General features: G+C 46.6%; 1 protein-coding gene across 2 annotated transcripts in view; it reads right to left on the reverse strand.

Moving 5' to 3' along the window:
* Nucleotides 1–744: 744 nt before the first annotated feature.
* IL20RB (interleukin 20 receptor subunit beta) overlaps nt 745–19,116 on the reverse strand; it is a 42,105-nt gene continuing 23,733 nt past the window's right edge. The window contains exons 4-7 of one of the 2 annotated variants that reach the window (XM_021678878.2): nt 14,222–14,346; nt 12,345–12,495; nt 8,199–8,341; nt 745–2,628 (exon numbers count right to left, since the gene is read on the reverse strand). In XM_021678878.2, coding sequence (XP_021534553.1) covers nt 2,521–2,628; nt 8,199–8,341; nt 12,345–12,495; nt 14,222–14,346 — 527 coding nt within the window. In that variant the 3' untranslated portion in view covers nt 745–2,520. The remainder of the gene's footprint in view (nt 2,629–8,198; nt 8,342–12,344; nt 12,496–14,221; nt 14,347–19,116) is intronic. The other variant, XM_021678879.2, reaches the window with a different exon arrangement.

Raw genomic sequence — 19,116 nt, forward strand, 5'->3', positions numbered from 1 at the left:
AAAACAAACAAAAATACACTATCAATAAAAATAGTACAAATACTAAATAAAGTTTTTGTTTTAGACTGCAGACTCCTAAAGATTTGTTGCCAAAGTTCTCGGTTCTAGAGCCACTTGTAATCTCCCCACCCCGTGTGGATATATAAGGATGGAACTGAGAGATAGTTGTGGTCCACTCGTTTCCATTCACTTGCACTTAGAGGAGGCTGCAACCTGCCCCCACCCCTCATTTTCTGCTCTACCTTTTCATTTTTCATAGGACTTGTACACTCCCAATATACCAGATCATTCACTTTAAAAAAGTAATTGCTATCATTATTTGGTTTTGTATTATTTTGCTGTTATTCTTTCCCCTTCCCCCGGTGGAAATGTAAACTTCATGGAGCAGGGGGGTTTTGTTCAACTGGACTCTGAAAGCTGTTCCCTGAGGACAGGGCTGAGAGAGCTGGGCTTGATTCTGGGGGCAGGGGTTTTCTACAGGGTTGAGTGCAGAGATGCGCAGTCTTCCTGTTCTGTTGTAGTTATTAACTGTGCCCCTTTTCACTCCTTAAAGCGTCATAGTTTAAAGAGCCAGGTGATGTGGGTAAAAGGAGAGGAGGCCTGGGGAGTCAGGATATAAACACTCCAGGAGGGAATAACCAGCTGCAGAGGAGGGAGCCCCTCTACTATGGAGAACTAGCTCAATCTCTGATGCCTGGCTGGACCTCAGTAAATGCATGTTTAGGAACTGGGAAGACAACAGAATAATAGAGAGAAATTTTTATATACATATATATGCCAGCAGGAATGGATAAGCATTGGGGCAAATTGTGAGAGGCACTCAAGCAGAGGGAAATCAAGGGTGATTTCTGGGTTCTAGGCCTGGAGAGGTGACAGAGGGATAGCAGTCCCAGGGTGGAGGGGCAAGGAAGTGGGATGGGGGAGAGTGATGACCAGGAGAGTGGTATAGCCTTTATTTTTGCACACTGAAAATATGTTCCCAGTTTAGGCTAAATATAAAATTAACACATACTCTTCATGAAAAAGTCCAACAACACAGAAGCATACATGATGGTACTAAGGAAAAGATCTTCAGCACTACCATCCTTCTGGAGAACCCACCCTCTGGCTACTTGAGACCCCATCAGGAAGAGAGGGGGTTGTAGGCCTCTATCTTATACGAGAAACACCTGGTTGAAGTAGTTAGATTGTCCCCACCTCTGGGCTGGCTGGAAGGGGCCCAGGAAGTTGGTGTGGAGACAAACCAACTCAGAGGCTCCAAAGCTGGGGGCTAAGAAGGGAGGCACAGGCCTTGCCCATCAATCCCTCCACTTCTCAAGAAACTTCCCTCTCCATTCCTTCTCTAACCCTGATTCTTTTCCTCACCTGGTAGGGAGAGGGGAAGGCAGAGGCTTCCAAAGGTGGGTCCTGGATGAACATGCTGGAAGGGGCTGAGGACACCCTGAGTGAGCTATCTTAAGGAGGAGAGGTACCCAAAGGGATTTCCTGGGGAGCACCGTGACCAGGTGAGGCTTTGGCCAGCTGCACCGGTCAGGGTTCTCATGAGGCCGGAAGCTGCCTGCCACTCTTTCCCAGTCCCATCTCCTACGCCCTCTACCTGGGGTCACCCCCACAACTCCTGACCAATGGTGGCCTTCAGGAGCCTCTCACTTTGATGATGTAACTAGAACACCAAAGACCACTTTTTTGGAAGAAACCAAAAAGATTACCCAAGGTGACCCCTTTCTCTTTTTAATTCTATACTTTAACAACTCTACAGGTGAAAGGAACACAGCAAACACCACATTTATTATCGACATCCTTCTGTATTCTCCTCTCCTCGAACGCACACATTCTACCTGCTGCCTTCAGTGGGCATATGTTATTTACCCTTTACAATATCTCATGGATGCACAGCACATCCCATTTTCCATGGGCCTGTGGCCTCCTTCTAGGGCATGTATTGTAGAGCTGGCTGAGCCATTAACCCCCGCACAGGCATTTGGCTTGAAGTGAAGTCAACACTGTTGTAGCCAGCCTTCCTTTCCTCATCAAGGTTTCCTCTAAGAAAGTGGGCTCTCCAAGCCAACTGGTGTAAAGAGTTTTTATCATTCTCGTTACAATTTATATCCTGCTCTGCAGAAAAGTTGAACCGATCACAATGTACAGTACTGCCAGTTTCCCAAAGCTCTGCAAGTGCCGGATATATATAGTGGTTTCACAGTTGTATGGTTAATTCCCCCATTTTACAGATGAGAAAACTGAGGACCAGAGAAACCAAGCTACTTTCTCCAGGGTCATTCAGTCAGTGAAGGGCAGACAGACCTAGTTCTAGAGGTCTCATCTCCTGACCCCCCTCAGTGCTGTGTCTGCCGAACCAGTCTGCCTCTGACAGTCGCCTCTAGACATGGACACAGCAGGCTCTTCTTGCTTTCCTTGTCCTTTGTTGGTGGTGGAAAACAGCTACAGGGCCTTCCCCCTCATGGCTCCTGTGTCGTGCCAGTCAGATTCTCAGTTTCAACGGAGACCTTCCCCAGCCTGCTAGAGCCAGGCCCTGAAGGGTTCCTCAGAAGACAGCACGGCTGTGGCACAGGCTTCCACCTCTTCCCTCCTGCAGCTGATTAACTTCTGGGGTGAATTGGTTATTTTCTGGAAAAAAAAATAATTTTCATCACTATTCATTAGAGGAATGGTAGCAGCAGTAGGGTAGCAGTCACAATTACAGAGAATGTCACAGAAATCCCAGCTACTTGGTTAACTTTCAAGCAGCAAAAAACCCCAAAGACAGTTCTAATCCCTGGTTCAGGGGCTTCCAACATTGACTTTGATCATCCCCCAGTTCAGTGACCGGCAGATCTCTCGGGGCCCTGCTATGTCAGTGCTCCTCTCTCTGGGACGCTGCCCCACAAAAGCCCGGAAGGTAATTCTGGTCAAAAAAATCTAACCTTCGTCCAGCAGAGAACTCTGAAAATAATGACCTGGGGTGAGATGCTCAATGTACAGCACATGGCAGTGTGCCCAGTCCAGAGATGGGACTCCATAAACAGGAGTCCCTTCCCACTCATATTCATGTTCCTACCATCTTCTCTCAGCAACCCCAATAAAAGGCAGGTGTCAACATTTCAGAGAGACTCTCCCCACTGTTGCTAGCCTGCTCACCCCCACCAAATTCATTAGGTTCTTCTACAGTTCTTTCCCATGGCCCTTCCCATCATCACTCCAAAGAGAGGCACATGGACACAGCAAATAGGCACAACGGGTTCCTCAACCTCTGTCCTGGGAAACATTAGCTTCATGGAGCCAGGGGCCCTTGATCCTTGTTTGTACAGAGGCGGCTGTGGAGCTCAGGCCTAGTGTTCATGAGCAAATAACAGGGAAGGACCACATACACACAGGGTTCACTGAGGGGGAGTGTCAGTGTGGAGACCATAACTGACTGCTGCTGGTCCAGTCAGATCCTTAGGATACCAGCCACCTAAATCTGCAGTCATTCTATTTGATTATTTTTTTAACTTTAGAGAAGTACTGTCCAATGGAAACATAATTTGAGCGATATAAACAATTTAAAATTCTCCAGTAGCACATTTTAAAAAGTAAAAAGAAACAGGTAAAATTAATTTTAATAATGCATTTTATTATTAAAATATTATTTAACTTATGATCTATATAAAAACATTAATGCTTTTTTTTAAATCCATGTGTACTTTACAGTACATCTCGATTTGGACTAGTTACCATTTCAAGTGCTTAAGAGTCACCTACGGATAGTGGCTACCATATTGGACAGTGTAGTTCTAGAACATGAAAGTAAGACACATAATCTCAGAAGTTCAGAAGATGTAAAACTATTGTCCCATAGGTTAGAATAAACTTTCAAGCAAGGTTCAGTTGATTTTTTTATTTGAATTACTTTTCAACATTTAAAAAATCAGGAGATCTCTCATAAATGTTTGGATTTCTGGCTTCTCATTTAAAACTTGGAGATCTGGTGGGGTGCCTGGGTGGCTCAGTCAGTTGGGCATCTGACTCTTGATTTCGGCTCAGGTCATGACCTCGGGGTCATAAGATCAAACCCTGCATCAGGCTCTGCACTCAGTGGGGAGTCTGTTTGGGATTCTCTCCCTCTCCCTTTGCCCCTCCCCAACACACACACACTCTCTCTCTCTCTTTCTCTCTATAAAATAAATAAATAAATCTTAAAAAAAAAAAAAAACAACCTTGGAGATCTGGTAGCATTGGCTCACATTTCCTATTAGCAACAACATGCTAGAGCTGAAAAACAGCTGCCTTCTTCAGCTGAAACATGTTTGTCATGGTCCCTACCATCTCCCCCTATCCAATTATGTTCACTGCGGTGCACGCTTTGTGTGTGTGTGTGTGTGTGTGTGTGTGTGTGTGTATACCTCTCTGGGCCTCAGAGGCATCAGAGCTCACAAACTCTACTTTCTATGAAGTACACAAAGCCAAACTTGGGATGACCCACTAAAGAATGACTAACTTGAAGCCATCTTTATACTTGCTACCTACATTATAATGGAATGCGACAGCAAAAAGAGAAAGAATAAAGTGAGCCACAGCAAGGAAAGGGAGACCCTTTAGTACCAAAGCCTCCATCCCCATAAAGAAATTATGGATGAAAGACAATGAAAAGAAATAATACTTTAAAATAGGGACTATACACTGAGCATTCTTGATGTAATTTTCTTTGCATATATATCTTTGCTCTAGACTATTACTTGGTAATATAAATTTGAATGGAAAGAAAATCTTAATGGTGTATTTCAGAGTGTAACCATCACCAAACGTGAAATTATAGATGTAGACATAAAATGTTTAATCCAAACAGATAAATTAAACACACACTCAATAGGGATTTTTGAAGAATTGTCAAGGATTTCCACTTGGTAATTTCCCATGGTTTAATTGGAAAGATGCATGGGTTTTGCAAGGATGGCTGGAAGTTACTTTTTAATACTTTGGAGGATTATCTATAACTAAGGTAAATGTTGCAGTGCAGCTAGGCTATGCTAAAGTCAAGGCTGAGGCAGAGAAGGAGTAGTGCTGACATACAGCTCCAGAATCTGTTTGGGATTTAATGGACACTAGTGATCAATTTCTCATACAGCATTGTGGGAAATACATATACTCAGAGAAATTGTCCACTTAAAAAATTGAGGGAGAAACAATAAAAATTAAAAACCTTATGGAAAGAAATGCACATAGAACAGACACTAGAACAACGTAGGGAGGATGGTAAGGAGAACAGAGAAGCAAAAGGTAGTCAAGGGTAGTGGTATCTATCTCCAATGGATGAAAGTGGCCACACACTCTTATAGAATATCCCTATTTCTGGTCCCCTCTAAAATTGTTAGGTTTTCTCCAAAAGCTATGTATAGGGTGTGGCTCATAATGTATTCGGATCCCTAGGAGCTCTTGCCATTTAAGGGCTCTTCTTGTGCACCTGAAATTCTATAAGCAACTGACCCTTTACATGGTTCTCTCCCTGGCCCTTTGCTCTGTCACTCACTATGGGTCCTGGAAGGATTCTACTGCCCCTGACCCTGAGGTAGGGAGGAACTTCTGCTGAGCTGCTGAATGTAGACCCCGAAGAAGAAAAATGAGAGAGGGTGTTAGGAATGGAATACCCTGTGAATAGAGGGTAAGCATGAGGAACAGAGTTGAGAGGAAAACCATAAAAGGTGACTAATTGATGGAGTTCAGCTAAGGAAGGCTGAATTTTTTTTGCCACATGTGGAAAAGAAGAGCTGTGACCACCTCAGCCAGGGATGCTCCCCTCCCATTATCATTTTGGGTTGGTCCAGGACCTCTTCTTTGACTCCAGGGTGCTGCTTCTACTTACAGTGGAGGAGCACCAATCAGACCAATCCTCCTACAGATAATAACTTTAAAAACTGATCAAGGGGTGCCTGGGTGGCTCAGTTGGTTAAGCGTCTAACTTCGGCTCAGGCCATGATCCCAGGGTCCTGGGATCGAGCCCCGCATTGGGCTCCTTGCTCAGTGGGGAGCCTGCTTCTCCCCATCCTCTGGCTTGTGCTCTCTCTCGCTATCTCCGTCTCTCTCAAATAAATAAATATTTTTTATTTTATTTATTTATTTTTAAAGATTTTATTTATTTATTTGAGAGAGAGAGAATGAGAGACAGAGAGCACGAGAGGGAAGAGGGCAGAGGGAGAAGCAGACGCCCTGCTGAGCAGGGAGCCCGATGCGGGACTCGATCCCGGGACTCCAGGATCATGACCTGAGCCGAAGAGTGTCGCTTAACCAACTGAGCCACCCAGGCGCCCCAAGAAAATATTTTTTAAATAAAAGTAAATAAAATAAATAAAATAAAAACTGATCAGAATATAAAATTAACTTCCTTAAGTCTCTGGCAAGCAACCAAAAGTTGGCACTTGGTAGGAGGTAACATCACTGGGTGAGTTTCACAGTTCCTTGTCTGAGGGCAAGTCTGAGGTGCCACAAACAGTGACAGATACAGGTACAAACACAAAAGTTAGAAAGTGAGAGGACCGGGGTTAAATGTTAATGAACTAAACATTCCAATTAAATGGCAGAGATTATTGGAATGGATTTATTTAAAAAAAAATTTTGAAGACCAACATATGCTGCTACATATGCTGCTACGTATCTGTGTCCTCATATTTAAATATGAGGACACAGATACGTGTAAAGATGTGGAAAGAAGATATGCCACACAAACAGTAAACAGTGCAGAGCAATATTGATAACGGAATAAGGAATATTGCCAGAGATAAAGAGGAACATTTCGTGATGATAAAAGACTCAATTACTGAAGAAGACATGTCAACAATGTATGCAACCAAAACAGAGCATCAAAATACATGAAGGAAAAGTTGACAAACGTAGAAACAGACACATCCACGCTCCTAGTTGGAGATTTTGTTGTCTCCCTCGCAATGACTAATAGAACCATACCAAAATATCTGAATGGGATTATCAAACACTTTGACCCAACTGATATTTATAAAACACTACTCCAACAAGTGCAGAATACACATCCTTTAATGGTCCTGGCAATTTTTAGCCCTGGGGTTCTTGCTGAAGGGGAAAAGGCCTGCCCTGCCCCGCTGTGTTCACACCATGGTGCCTTCATGGTTAGCAGTGAACCATTTAATCATTCAGAGTGGCTGGCAGGGCGCTGATGAAATGCACATTGGTAAGCAATTATGGAAGAGGAAAAATGAAATGAGTCAATGTACGTAAAGCCTTAGAACAATGCCTGGTGCTTAACTCTGCCCTAGCGTCGGCTAAAGTTAGGACTACATAGAAGCGCTGGAAAGAAACAGAAATGACGTTAGGATAACAAGGTGAAGGGGTGTCCTGGAGAATGGGTCACAGGGAGGATTACTCCCCCATCCAGCGAGAACATGGCACTCACTCTCAGGGCCATGCAGATATCACAAGAGTGACTCCTTCCAGCGTGACTCCAGGCTGATAAGGAACTACAGGCAGTTCTGAGTCTAGTTGCCTCTGAGAAGCCAACTGCTACCTCCCTCTTCCCAGGAGAGAACTGTGAGAAATCCCTGAGGTGACAGGGATGGGTTTGTTTGTGTTTGTTTTTGCTCAGTTTTGTTTTGTGCTGCTTTATGTATTGAGGTCTGGGGGTGGGTGGAGGGCACAGGAGGTAGGAAAATGGAACAAAAGGAGCTGCTGGAGGCCTGCTTTTGCTTTTCTCCCACCCTGGGCTGGGCACAGGACCTACCTGCACTGGAGACTCAAACCTGTGGCCCAGTGCCCACAGTTCATGCTTCACACAATGCACTTTGCCCTGGGAACCAATGAGGCTCTTGGCGTATGAATTGAGTATGTTGGGTTGGAACATACTACTGGATGTAGCTGCTGTTTTAATTATGGCAAGGGACCAAGAGTCCTTGCAGGCCAGTCTAGAAGAGTAAGGCTGCGCGTGACTCTTGAAATGCCGAGCATCCCGGCTGGTGTAACACACCTGCTCTCCTGGCTGTGCCAGGTCCTAAGGGCAAGCATCAGTGGCCTGACGGGAGCCTGAGGACGGTCACCACTCCCTGGAGAAGGGGGTTCTCTCCCAGCCCCACTGATTGGAAGTGAATTTCTATAAATCCTCTTCTCTTCTCTTCATGCAAATGCTTGTAAAGCCACAGACTAAGGCTCAAGCTGCATCTGGTCAGCGTCATGCCAAAAGGAAAAAAGAATACCATTACCAAGGTGTCGGGGAGCACCACCACGGGGCAACAGGAGTTCCGGAGCAGCCGCCCCATTTTCCAGACGGAAAGGGGCACAACCACAAGGATCAGCATGAAGCCAACAAATGCAAACAGGGCCAGCGCCAGGGGGAGGGTCTCTCCTAGAGATGAAAAGATGAGGGCAATCTTAGGAGACAACAGTGAAGATGAACTCACCAATCCTGGCCTCTCTCACTTTCCTGGAGCTGGCTCTGCACGTCGGCTGAGATGGCAGATGCCAACATCCTGAGATTTGATATATGCCTTAGTGACTAAAATTACCACCATTAAAGCCATTTTTTTTTAGAATTCAGAGGAAGGCATTGTTTCCAGAAAGCCCCAGGGGAGATTGAACTCTTGTTCTTGGGAAGGGAAAGGGAGTTAAGCCACTGGCTGTGTTAGCATGAACCTCGGCGCAGCTGCCAAGAGGAAGGCAGAGGGCCAGGGCCCCGGCAGGATGAGGGGGAGGGGCCGGAAGAGAACAGCACCGAAGGGAGCTGGGCGGTAACTGAAAACAAAATGTGTTTCACAATTTGCTCTTGGCATTGACTCACATTGTGGAGGAAAATCCTGACTTCAGAAAACAGTCATGTGGTAACTGCAATCCATCGAGCCCCTGCTAATTGTTATGTGACTTACCCCAGGTCACACAGGCAGCGCTGGCTCCAAAGCCCAGGGTCATTCTACTAAGTAAATGTATCAGAAAATGCCAGGTGTGAGCATCTGGAGATGCAGAAGGGGTGATCGGTTACGTCCCCATCTTTCTGTTCTATGTAACATGGAGCAACTCCTGCAGCCCCTGTAGGTCAGACTACTCACCCACCATGTGAAGGGCGCATGGCCAAGGAGGCCGCAGAGAAGATGGTGGTATCACATAGTGGCCGGGGGCACTGTACTTTCTCTCAGTGCTTTTGGAAAATACTTCAGCAGTACACATCAAGAGATAAACAAACGTTCGCACCCTTTCATTTACTCCTCTGAGTGGCTTCCAAAAAATAGTTTCAAGGAAGGAAACAATTATATGCATAAAGCAGTTCCTAGCAACATCTGGATTAGGGCAACAGCCTCCCAACCAGTCTCTGTCCACCCACAGCGGCATACCTCCACCTCCAGGCATGCTCTGGTGTGTTTTGTTCATAGCACGTCCCACCAAGTGAAACTATCTCATTTGTTTACTTGTTTGTAGCCTGTCTCCCCAGCGAGAGGATAAGCTCCTATGAGGGCAAGGACTTCCCTGCTGCATCCCAGTGACTAGGCCAGCATTTGGCACACAGTCAATGCCCAATAAGTAGTCACTGAATGAATGAATCAATCAATCAAGGAACATCATCATCATGGTCTAAAACATAGAAATGATCTAAATACCCCCAAATAGGAGATGATTTAATATATTATAAGACATCAGCACGGTAGCTCAGGAAGTCAGCTATTAAAATGGGAATTGGGATATAAACCAATTTGTTCACCATGGCATGATATAGTGGCAAGACTGGAAAGCACAGAATATATCTATTAGTAGGAGGATGGTTACATCTATTTTGGCACATCAATAAATTCACTTATTATGCATCTTCTTTAAAAAATGAGGTAGATCCACATGTACTGATATGAAAAGATGATCCCAATATACTTCTAAGTGAAAACAAGTAAGGTGCAGAATGGTAAGCACAGTACAGTCCCATCTGTGCCTGTGAGCATTGGTATCACACAACAACGGGAGGATTAAATGTCAAACCTGCCAGAGGAAACCTCCCGCGTGGTGTGGGGGAGAATGGAGAACATGAACCTCTCACTTTACATACTTCTGTGTTGTTTGAATTATTTTTTTAAGATTTTGTTTATTTATTTATTTGATAGAGAGAGAGCACAAGCAGGGGGAGCAGCAGGCAGAGGGAGAAGGAGAAACAGGCTCCCCGCTGCACCCCTGTGTTGTTTGAATTCGCCAACAAACTTGACCTAAATGATTTTTTTAAATTTTTTTTTTTAAGATTTTTATTTATTTGCGAGAGAGACAATGAGAGACAGAGAGCATGAGAGGGAGGAGGGTCGGAGGGAGAAGCAGACTCCCCGCCGAGCAGGGAGCCCGATGCGGGACTCGGTCCCGGGACTCCGGGATCATGACCTGAGAGCACATGAGAGGGCGGAGGGCCAGAGGGAGAAGCAGACTCCCCGCCGAGCAGGGAGCCCGATGCGGGACTCGGTCCCGGGACTCCAGGATCATGACCTGAGCCGAAGGCAGTCGCTTAACCGACTGAGCCACCCAGGCACCCAACCTAAATGATTTTTAAAAGTAGCATAAAATAGGGCGCCTGGGTGGCTCAGTCGTTGAGCGTCTGCCTTCGGCTCAGGTCATGATCCCAGGGTCCTGGGATCAAGCCCCTCAACAGGCTCCCTGCTCTGTGGGAAGCCTGCTTCTCCCTCTCCCACTCCCGCTGCTTGTGTTCCCTCTCTCACTGTGTCTCTCTCTGTCAAATAAATAAAATCTTAAGGAAAAAAATAAATAAATAAATAAAAAATAATAAAAGTAGCATAAAATAGTAATCAGAAAATCCATGTGGAAATATGATGGATGTGATATTTGTGAAAAAGCAAGCACAGAGTGTATGTGCAACACGACTACAGTGTGTGTCTATACATGGACGGTGATGGAACAATCACACCACCTTGCAGAGCAGTCTGGGAACAGCGGTCCAAATTCAAATGTGCATGCCTCTGACCAGGCAGCTCTACTTCCAGGAATTTATCCTTCAAATATATACACACCAGCAAAATGATCCATATACAAGGTAATTAATTAAAGCATTGGCTGTAAGAGCAAAATATTGGGAAAAAAAGAAACGCCCACCAATGAAAGACTAGTTAAATTTGTTATCCATCCATACAACTATATACTGTGAGGTTGTAAGGAAGGATGAGAAAGTTCTTTATCAATATGGAAAAATCTATAAGATATATAAAGCAAAAAGGACAAGATCCAGACCAATGCATAGAATATGGTACCATTTGTGCTAAAAAGAAGGGAAATATATATATTCTCTCATTTATTTCTTATGCATTTAAAAAGCTTTAGAAGGATGGGGCACCTGGGTGTCTCAGTCAGTTAAGCATCTGCCTTCAGCTCAGGTCATGATCTCAGGGTCCTGGGATTGAGCCCCGCATCAAATCCCACATCGGGCTCCCAGGGAGTCTGCTTCTCCCACTCCCTCTGCAGCAGCCCCTGCTTGTGCTCTCTTGTTCTCTCTCAAATAAATAAATAAAATCTTTTAAAAAAAATAAAAATAAAAATCTTTAGAAGGACATACAAGAAGCTAATACCTATGGGGGAGGGGCTGGAATTGCAAGGATTGGGGAAGAATAGAAAGGAGTTTCCACATGTATCTTGTATTTTTTGAATCATATGAAAGTACTAAATTTTTTAAATAATAATTCTTTAAAGATGAAAAAGTTATACACAAAAATGTCAGTGGTATTTGAGTAGCAAAATCGTGGGATGTGGGGTTTTGTTTTGTTTCTTTTCAAAGGAATTTTTAACACTGTAGGTTTTCAGACTATAAAAAATTCAAGGGCTGTGGTGCCTGCGTGGCTCAGTCGGTTGAGCGTCTGACTCTTGGTTTCAGCTCAGGTCATGATCTTGGGGTCCTGGGATCGATCCTGTGTCAGGCTCAGCTCTGAGCGTGGAGTCTGCTTAGGATTCTCTTTCCCTCTCCCTCTGCCCCTCCTGCTCATGCTCTCTCTCTCTAAAATAAATAAATCAAATAAATAAGTAAATATTAAAAATTGAAGGAAGAAAAATTAAGTCAGACAGAACTCTGTAGACTTTCCACCAGGTCCCTTCCAGCGGAAAGCAGCGGTGACATAGAGCGGGGGGCCTCCTTGCAAGGTCTGACTCTCATACCCCTGGCTGCCTCTCTGGCACCTCCAGCCCACTCTGGTTCCCAGGCCGTTGCCATCGGGGTAAACCAGACTTTCACCACACTTTCACCACAGACACCCACCCAGCTGGGGGGCAGGTCAGTGAACCCTAGGGGAAACTCAGAACCAAAGGACCCCAGCAGGCAGCCAAGCATCCACCAGGAGGGGCTGTGGCCTGTGCAGGACTCCAGGGAACAGGCAGGCCATCCGTACCTTGCACCTTGACACACTCTGCCTGGCTGAAAGGACTGTGCCTCCTGATGGCCTTCACGAATGTCTGGACCTTCACACAGTATGCAGCCCCTGGTTCCATGGTTTCCAGGTGCACCGGAATGCCCCTGCTCCTCACCACTTTGACATGTTCCTTTAGGAGACCAGAAAACAATTACAGCCTGGGGGGAGCAGAACAGGAAAGGGCAAGAAGAGCCAAGGAAGGAAAGTTCTAGATATTTCCTTTCTGGGATGCATCAAAAATGTTCCCTCTCATTCATTTATTCAGTCATGCTTATTTATTCATTTATTAAGCACCTCCTACATGCCAGTTTCTATTATAGGCCCTGAGGTATATAGCACTGAACAAAAAAAGTGCCTGTTCTTGTGGAGCTGATGTGGGGGGGCGACAGACAATGTGTGACACATGTCAGGGGGTGATGGGGCTGTGAAACAAAAGGAAGCAGGGCAAGGAGGTAGGAAGAGGAGGAGGCACTCAGCAGAGTGGTTAGGGAAGTCCTCTCTCATAGGGTCACATTTGCACAAACACCTGAAGGTCAGAAACCTGATGAGCCGGGGGCTTGGCATGGCCAGTGCTGCCTCAGTGGTGCATAGGAGCAGTGGAGCTGGCGGGCTATGTCTGCTCCCGCGTTCATCCATCTACCCACCTGTCCATCCATCTGTATTCCCCTCCATCTCCACCCGCCCACGGAAGCCTGGGCTCCACGTTTGAACCTGTGGAGGCTTATCTGGGCCAAGCCCCCGTGACTCAGGGTACGTGCTCCTCTCCCGGCCCTGGCCCTGCCTGTTACCAAGGCTGAGGAGTGGGCTCCATCCCAAAGAATCTGAGGGGGCTGCATGCTTCCTCCTGCCCAGGTCCCGATCTGTCCCCCATACTACTCCATCTGCCTGGCTGGCAATGTCCTGTCCTACCGCTGGGCCCTGACCCAGCAGGAATAAGTACCGGAAACCATTGTTATTGCTTGCCCCACCTACACGTCTCACCTTTCAGGGGATCATCCCTGTCGAGTAGGTGGGAGGACATGTGCTTTGCACCCCAGATACTGCTCTGAGGTCAGGGGTGGCCTAGGCCAGCTCTGTTCACAGATTCCGGAAAGCCCCTTACTGCATCCTCTCCAGACTTATAATAAAGCCCGTTTTCCTTGTGCTGGCAGGAATAGCCTTTGCAAATCATCCCGGACAGGGTGTCCAGCAGGTCTGACTATCCCTCAGTTCCTGCTCAAGCTCTAGCCCTTCTGTTTGTTTGGCCAATCACTCTGGGAGTGCGGACATCCCACCCAACCCAGTCGGCAGCCAACTATCCCACAGGAGGATGGGCAGTGCCCCACCTAGGCATTCTGGGTGGCCAATTAGCTGATAATCAGACAGGTTTATTCACAAGCCAGCTCCTGGCTCTCTGCCCTGACTTCTGCACCCCACCCAGATACACACCCTCGAGAGGCTTGTGCCAGTCTCATACACTTTTGAAATCATCTAGATGACCTGGAACACCCTGGTCTGCTCCACCTAAACCTGCCAGGGAGAATGGCTGAGAAGCCAGGCTGAGGAGGGAGAAGAAATGCACTGAGAGGTACTGTAAATCGTACTATGTTCGAGTTTAGGGCAAAGAGGCAACCCCCATACTTCAGCAAGTCTGACCTGAGCCTGCGGTGGACCTACACAATTCTTTGAAGAGGAGGCTCTAGGATTGTCAGTGTACTCACATCTCTCCTTTTCCACCCCCCGCACCCAGGCCTGCTCGTGCTCAGGCCACCCCTAGATAGTGAGCACTTCAGGGGACAGCTTTCCTCACCCACCTCTCAGAGGTCTGTGTCTCCTTCCCTGAGGCCTGACTCCAAGGCCAAGGCTGGAAGTCTCACCTTGGCACCAGGCTCCCTCCTCCAGTAAGCCACAAGGAACTCAAACTGGGGCCCCAGGTCTTCCAGCTTAATAACCAGGTGGAAGCCATCCTTGGTGACCTCCATCACAGGCGGTGTGAGGGTGGCTGTTGGCAAGACAAGGGGAGAATCAAAGCCAGTTCCAGGCAGGGCTGGTTTCTGTCCTGAAAGACCAGAACCAAGTCATCAATAGAAACATGCTGGGGTTGTAAGGAAGGGGGCGGGGTGTGGATGGAACTCCCCAGCATGCAGAAGCCATACCATCATCCCACTTATCTGAGATCTCGCTTGCTGGGGTTTCAGTTACCTGTGATCCGGAGGGAAGCCCATGGTCCTCCTTCTGATATATGCTCAGAAGGTCAATACACAGTGCCTGTGTCATTCCCTTCACTCCTCCCCTAGGCATTTTAGCATCTCACATTATCACAAGAAGGAGGAGGGCCAGTCCAGCACAATAAGATAACTTTGAGACAGGAGACCACATTCACATAACTTTTTTTTTTTTTTAATTTTTTAGAGAGCGAGCGAGAGAGAAACAGCATGAGAGGGGAGAGGGTCAGAGGGAGAAGCAGGCTCCCCGCTGAGCCGGGAGCCCAATGCGGGGCTCGATCCCAGGACCCTGGGATCATGACCTGAGCCGAAGGCAGACGCTTAACGACTGAGCCACCCAGGTGCCCTCACATAACTTTTATTACAGTGTAATTGTTATAATTGTTCTTCTATTATTATTGTTGTTAATCTCTTACTGGGACTAATTTATAAATTCGACTTTATCCTAAGTATGTATGTACAGGAAAAAGCATAGTATATATAGGATTTGATACTCTTCTCAATTTCAGGCATCCACTGGGGGTCTTAGAATGTATCCCCTGCAAATAAGGGGGATACTGTATACCAATACTCTCTTGTATTTAGCAGGTACTCAGTAAATGCTTTTTGAATGATGAGCACATTTTTTTTTAAGTGACAAAGACTTAAAATACAATTCTCTTTTTTCACTCCTCTCCTTGACCATAGTAAAGTCTTCTGCTCCTTCTTCAGGAGGCACACATACTCAAGAAAAGTGACTGAATACTCAAGTAAACATCTCTTTCTGTTTTAAAATTTTATAACCCGTGCTCCTCTTTTTACTTTTTTGGCAGAAACTGTTCCTCACCCTGACCCATCTAAGTGAGCAGATGCTATTTCTTAATGCTTGCCAAACACCTGCATGAGCTGAGGTCTATATTGAACAGTTGGGTCCTTTCTTTGCCCCTTAGGAATGAACATTACCTGCAGGGACATGTGTATCTCTGTAGCTCAAAGAGATCAGTAATATATACTAGCTGCTGATGACTTTCAAGCATTAGGAAATCAGCAGCCTGTGGATGGGTGGGCCATTCTATTCTCAGTCCAAGAATTCTTCACTTCATATTTCTAAGGGGGATGTTAGAAAGTCAGAGGGCTTTACAGATTCCAATAATCAACTCTAGAAATTACAGCTTAAGCACAAACACCCATATTTCACATTGTTGGATCCCAAACAGGGAGGCCAGCAGCCGCTGTGGATTCTTTCCCATCAGCAGACCAAGAACAGAAGGGCACACACAGGCAGCCTCCAGTCCCTGGCTACTGATGACGGATCCATACTGGCCTGTCAGATCTAAGCACTGCGGGACCAGAAGGGCTACCCTAATGGTTGGCCTTGGCTTGGGAAGTGCAGTGGGGTGTGTTCTGGGTTAAATCCCCCTGCACTGGGGTGAGGGGGGAATTTAGAGGAAAAGCAGTTCCTGGGGGCAGTTTTTGGAGAGCAGAGCATTTCCTGGCATTTGAAGAGCTGCCTGGATAGGAGACAGGAGAACTGGGGAAGTCAGAGACCAACTGTGCAAAACATAACCAGTTCAGTTCAGAAGCTTCAGTTTTAAGTAAACATGATTAAAACTGGATCCTTTCTTCTCCAAATTTATTGAGAGTAGAATTAGAGAAAAGGGCCTAACATCATTTCAGTTCAGAGGAAAATTTCTGATGGCATTGTGGCAGGAACCTCTGTCCTGTGACTCTACATACTTATTTCATCCATCCAGCAGGCTTGGGAAGGCACACACTATTCCTGTTGTTCAGATGATGTAACTGAGCCTCAGAGAAGTTATGTGACTTGCCCAGAGTCACACAGTGAACAGCCAGAATTTGAGCCCATGTCTTTCCACACTTGTAGACTCTGCTGTCTGGGGGTATTTAGCCTCCATAGGAGTGGATCTCAAATCCAGCTATATATGAGAACAACCTGAGGAAATTGTAAACTCCCAGTAACAGAATGCACACAGATCATTTAAATTAGACTCCCTGGGGATGGGCCCCAGACAGGTGGTTCTAAAGCTCTGCTGTAACTGGGGAATGTGTAATCAAGGTGAAGAACCTCTGCTCTCAACAAGGCTTCCCCTGAAGAGGAGAGCCTTTTCAGAAGAGCCTTAAAACAAGATTTTTCACATGCCTGCGGAGAAGTTGGGGTGGCCTTTTTCAAAGACAAAAGAACAGATGTAATGCCCCTATAGGAGTCAGGACTCCATCCTCACTCCGTAGCTAACTCTGCCTGCACAGGGATCACATAGGATGACATCTTCTACCTTCTGGTGCAGATCCAGAGGCTCCTTCCTGTTCCTCAGCTTCTCCTGCAGTAAGACCCTGTTTATACTGGTCTTCTCAGGCACGAGTTATTACTGCACGCCCCTGCCCATGTAGTTTTACAAGCACTTTAGCTCCATCTGACCTGTACCTTCCTTTCCAACAATAGCTGCCAGTTCCCAGCAATGGTCTTGACTAGAGACCCAGGCTCCTAGGAGCTGAAGAGAGGTGGTGCTGGGTGCTGCCTGGGCATTGCACTCTCCAGTGCCCCTCAGCCTCCCCCAGTGCCTTGCACTGGGATCCCACTGCCTCTGCTGTATCCTCTCAGTGACTGGGGAGAGAGGCCTGGGCAGAGAAACCCACATTTTGCACCAAAATTCCTATCGGTATCCCATTCTGGTGGTCCCACTCTGCCCCCACCTCTTCCCTCCTCTGCTCTCTGGCTCTCGGCTCCAAGCATCCATTGGGCAATAATAATAGAACACTCACCAATAGCTGAGTGCTATGATAGGACAGCACTGCCCTGAACATTTACACATCTCACCTTATATAGTCCCCAAAACCACCCAGCGAGGCCCTACCTACGGGTGAGGAGGCAGCGAGTCAGCTATCGAGTGGCTGAGCTGGGATTTGAATTATACCTGTCTGACTCGAGAGGGCCAACTGCTCCTTCAAATCTGTCTTCACCTTCCTCAGCCCCTTCCAGCTTGGGCTCCCTGACCTGCTGAATCCTCCTGATTTCTACCCAATCTTATATACTCCTCAGTAACGTTTGACTCATCCTATTACTATAGATGCTGCCCCAAACCTTTCTTTGTCCTCACTCACAGCAGAGGATCTTCAGCTACATCAAGGAAACAGAGATCACCAAAGGCATTTTCCCTTGCCTTTCCTCCAGCTCCAACCTGGTCACATTATTGCCTGTGCCTCTCAGAGGAGGAGCTACCTTCTCCTTGCCCCCTCCACTCAATCCACCACCTAGCAGCCCCACCGCCATTCCTAATATTCCATGAAGCCATTTTCCCAAAGACCCATTTAGGGCCCTCCTTCAGACCTATCAGCAGCCCTTCTTCCCTCCATGATGCTACCTGCCATTCCCTCCATTCACTTTTTAAGCCCCGAGGTTTCCCAGGATCCTGTCCTGCGTTCTCTTTGTCCTCATATCTTCTCCCTGGACAATGTCATCTGTTCCCAAGCCTTTAGCTATTCATTTTGTGTTGTATCTGATCTTGGCCTGCCTGAGCCCCAGGGCCTGATTTCTAGCTGCCAATCAGACATCTGTGGCATCTATCTTGTAGGAGCCTCGATCTCAAAGAGCCCAAGGCCAGGAGTGTCTCCTATTCCTCCTAGATTTTCTGTCTTGGATGATGTTCTCACCAACCACAACTGGAAGCTGGACAGCATCATCGTCTCTCCCCACTCCATCTCCCAATAACTGGTTCCCAAGCTCTGTCCTTTCTAACTCAGCCAGGTCTCTCGAATGTGTCCTCTCCTTCCTGTCCTGTCCCTCACTTCTAGGATCAGGACCAGCCTTGGCTCAGCTGGAATGACAATGCCCTCCTCACTCTTCCCCTGCCCTGCAGACTTGTCCTATTTCAGTTCACTTTCCACACCTCATTCAGAGAGATTGGTGTAGAAAACAGACCTGGCCTAAACCCCCTCTTCTTCCATGACTCCCCTCCACTGATTTTGATAAGTTTCATGTCAAAGCCCTTCACCACGTGACCAGCCCTTGCTCCTGCTGTTCCCCAAACAAACACACCCTTTTATACACTGGCCATTAGTTGCACTCTTGCCATATTTGGCCACACATCTGGATTCTTCCCATAGTTTTTTCTCACTCATTCTCCAGGTACTATTACTGTAGAAAAGTTATTCATTTCCCAGTGACGGTTTCTGGTGAGTCTGATAAATGTATAGATCCTATTGCACGAAGAAGCTGTTCACACAGGCAACAAAGACAAGGTTAAGGAGGCACCAGATGGGAGGCAATGTAAGATGTACTGAGGCACAATCAAGGTAGGAAGAAGCAGTGCTAACTCTACCTCCCCACTTCAGAACAGCTTTCTTTCCGTGTTCCCCACCACCTGCAGACCCCGACAGACACAGTCAGGAATGACTTCCAAAGTCTCTTTCAAAATGAGAGGGTGTGTGGGAAGAAGTTGGTAATTTTTTAAATGGACCCATTAGGACTGTGTGTGTTCATGGTACTCTGGCTTTGCAAGGCCAATTTGAGGCTAACAAGAATCCTGACAGTCTCAGTGAATTTGGTTCCT

The sequence above is a fragment of the Neomonachus schauinslandi genome, chromosome 1 (assembly GCF_002201575.2).
Source record: "Neomonachus schauinslandi chromosome 1, ASM220157v2, whole genome shotgun sequence".
In the NCBI taxonomy this organism is placed as follows: domain Eukaryota; kingdom Metazoa; phylum Chordata; class Mammalia; order Carnivora; family Phocidae; genus Neomonachus; species Neomonachus schauinslandi.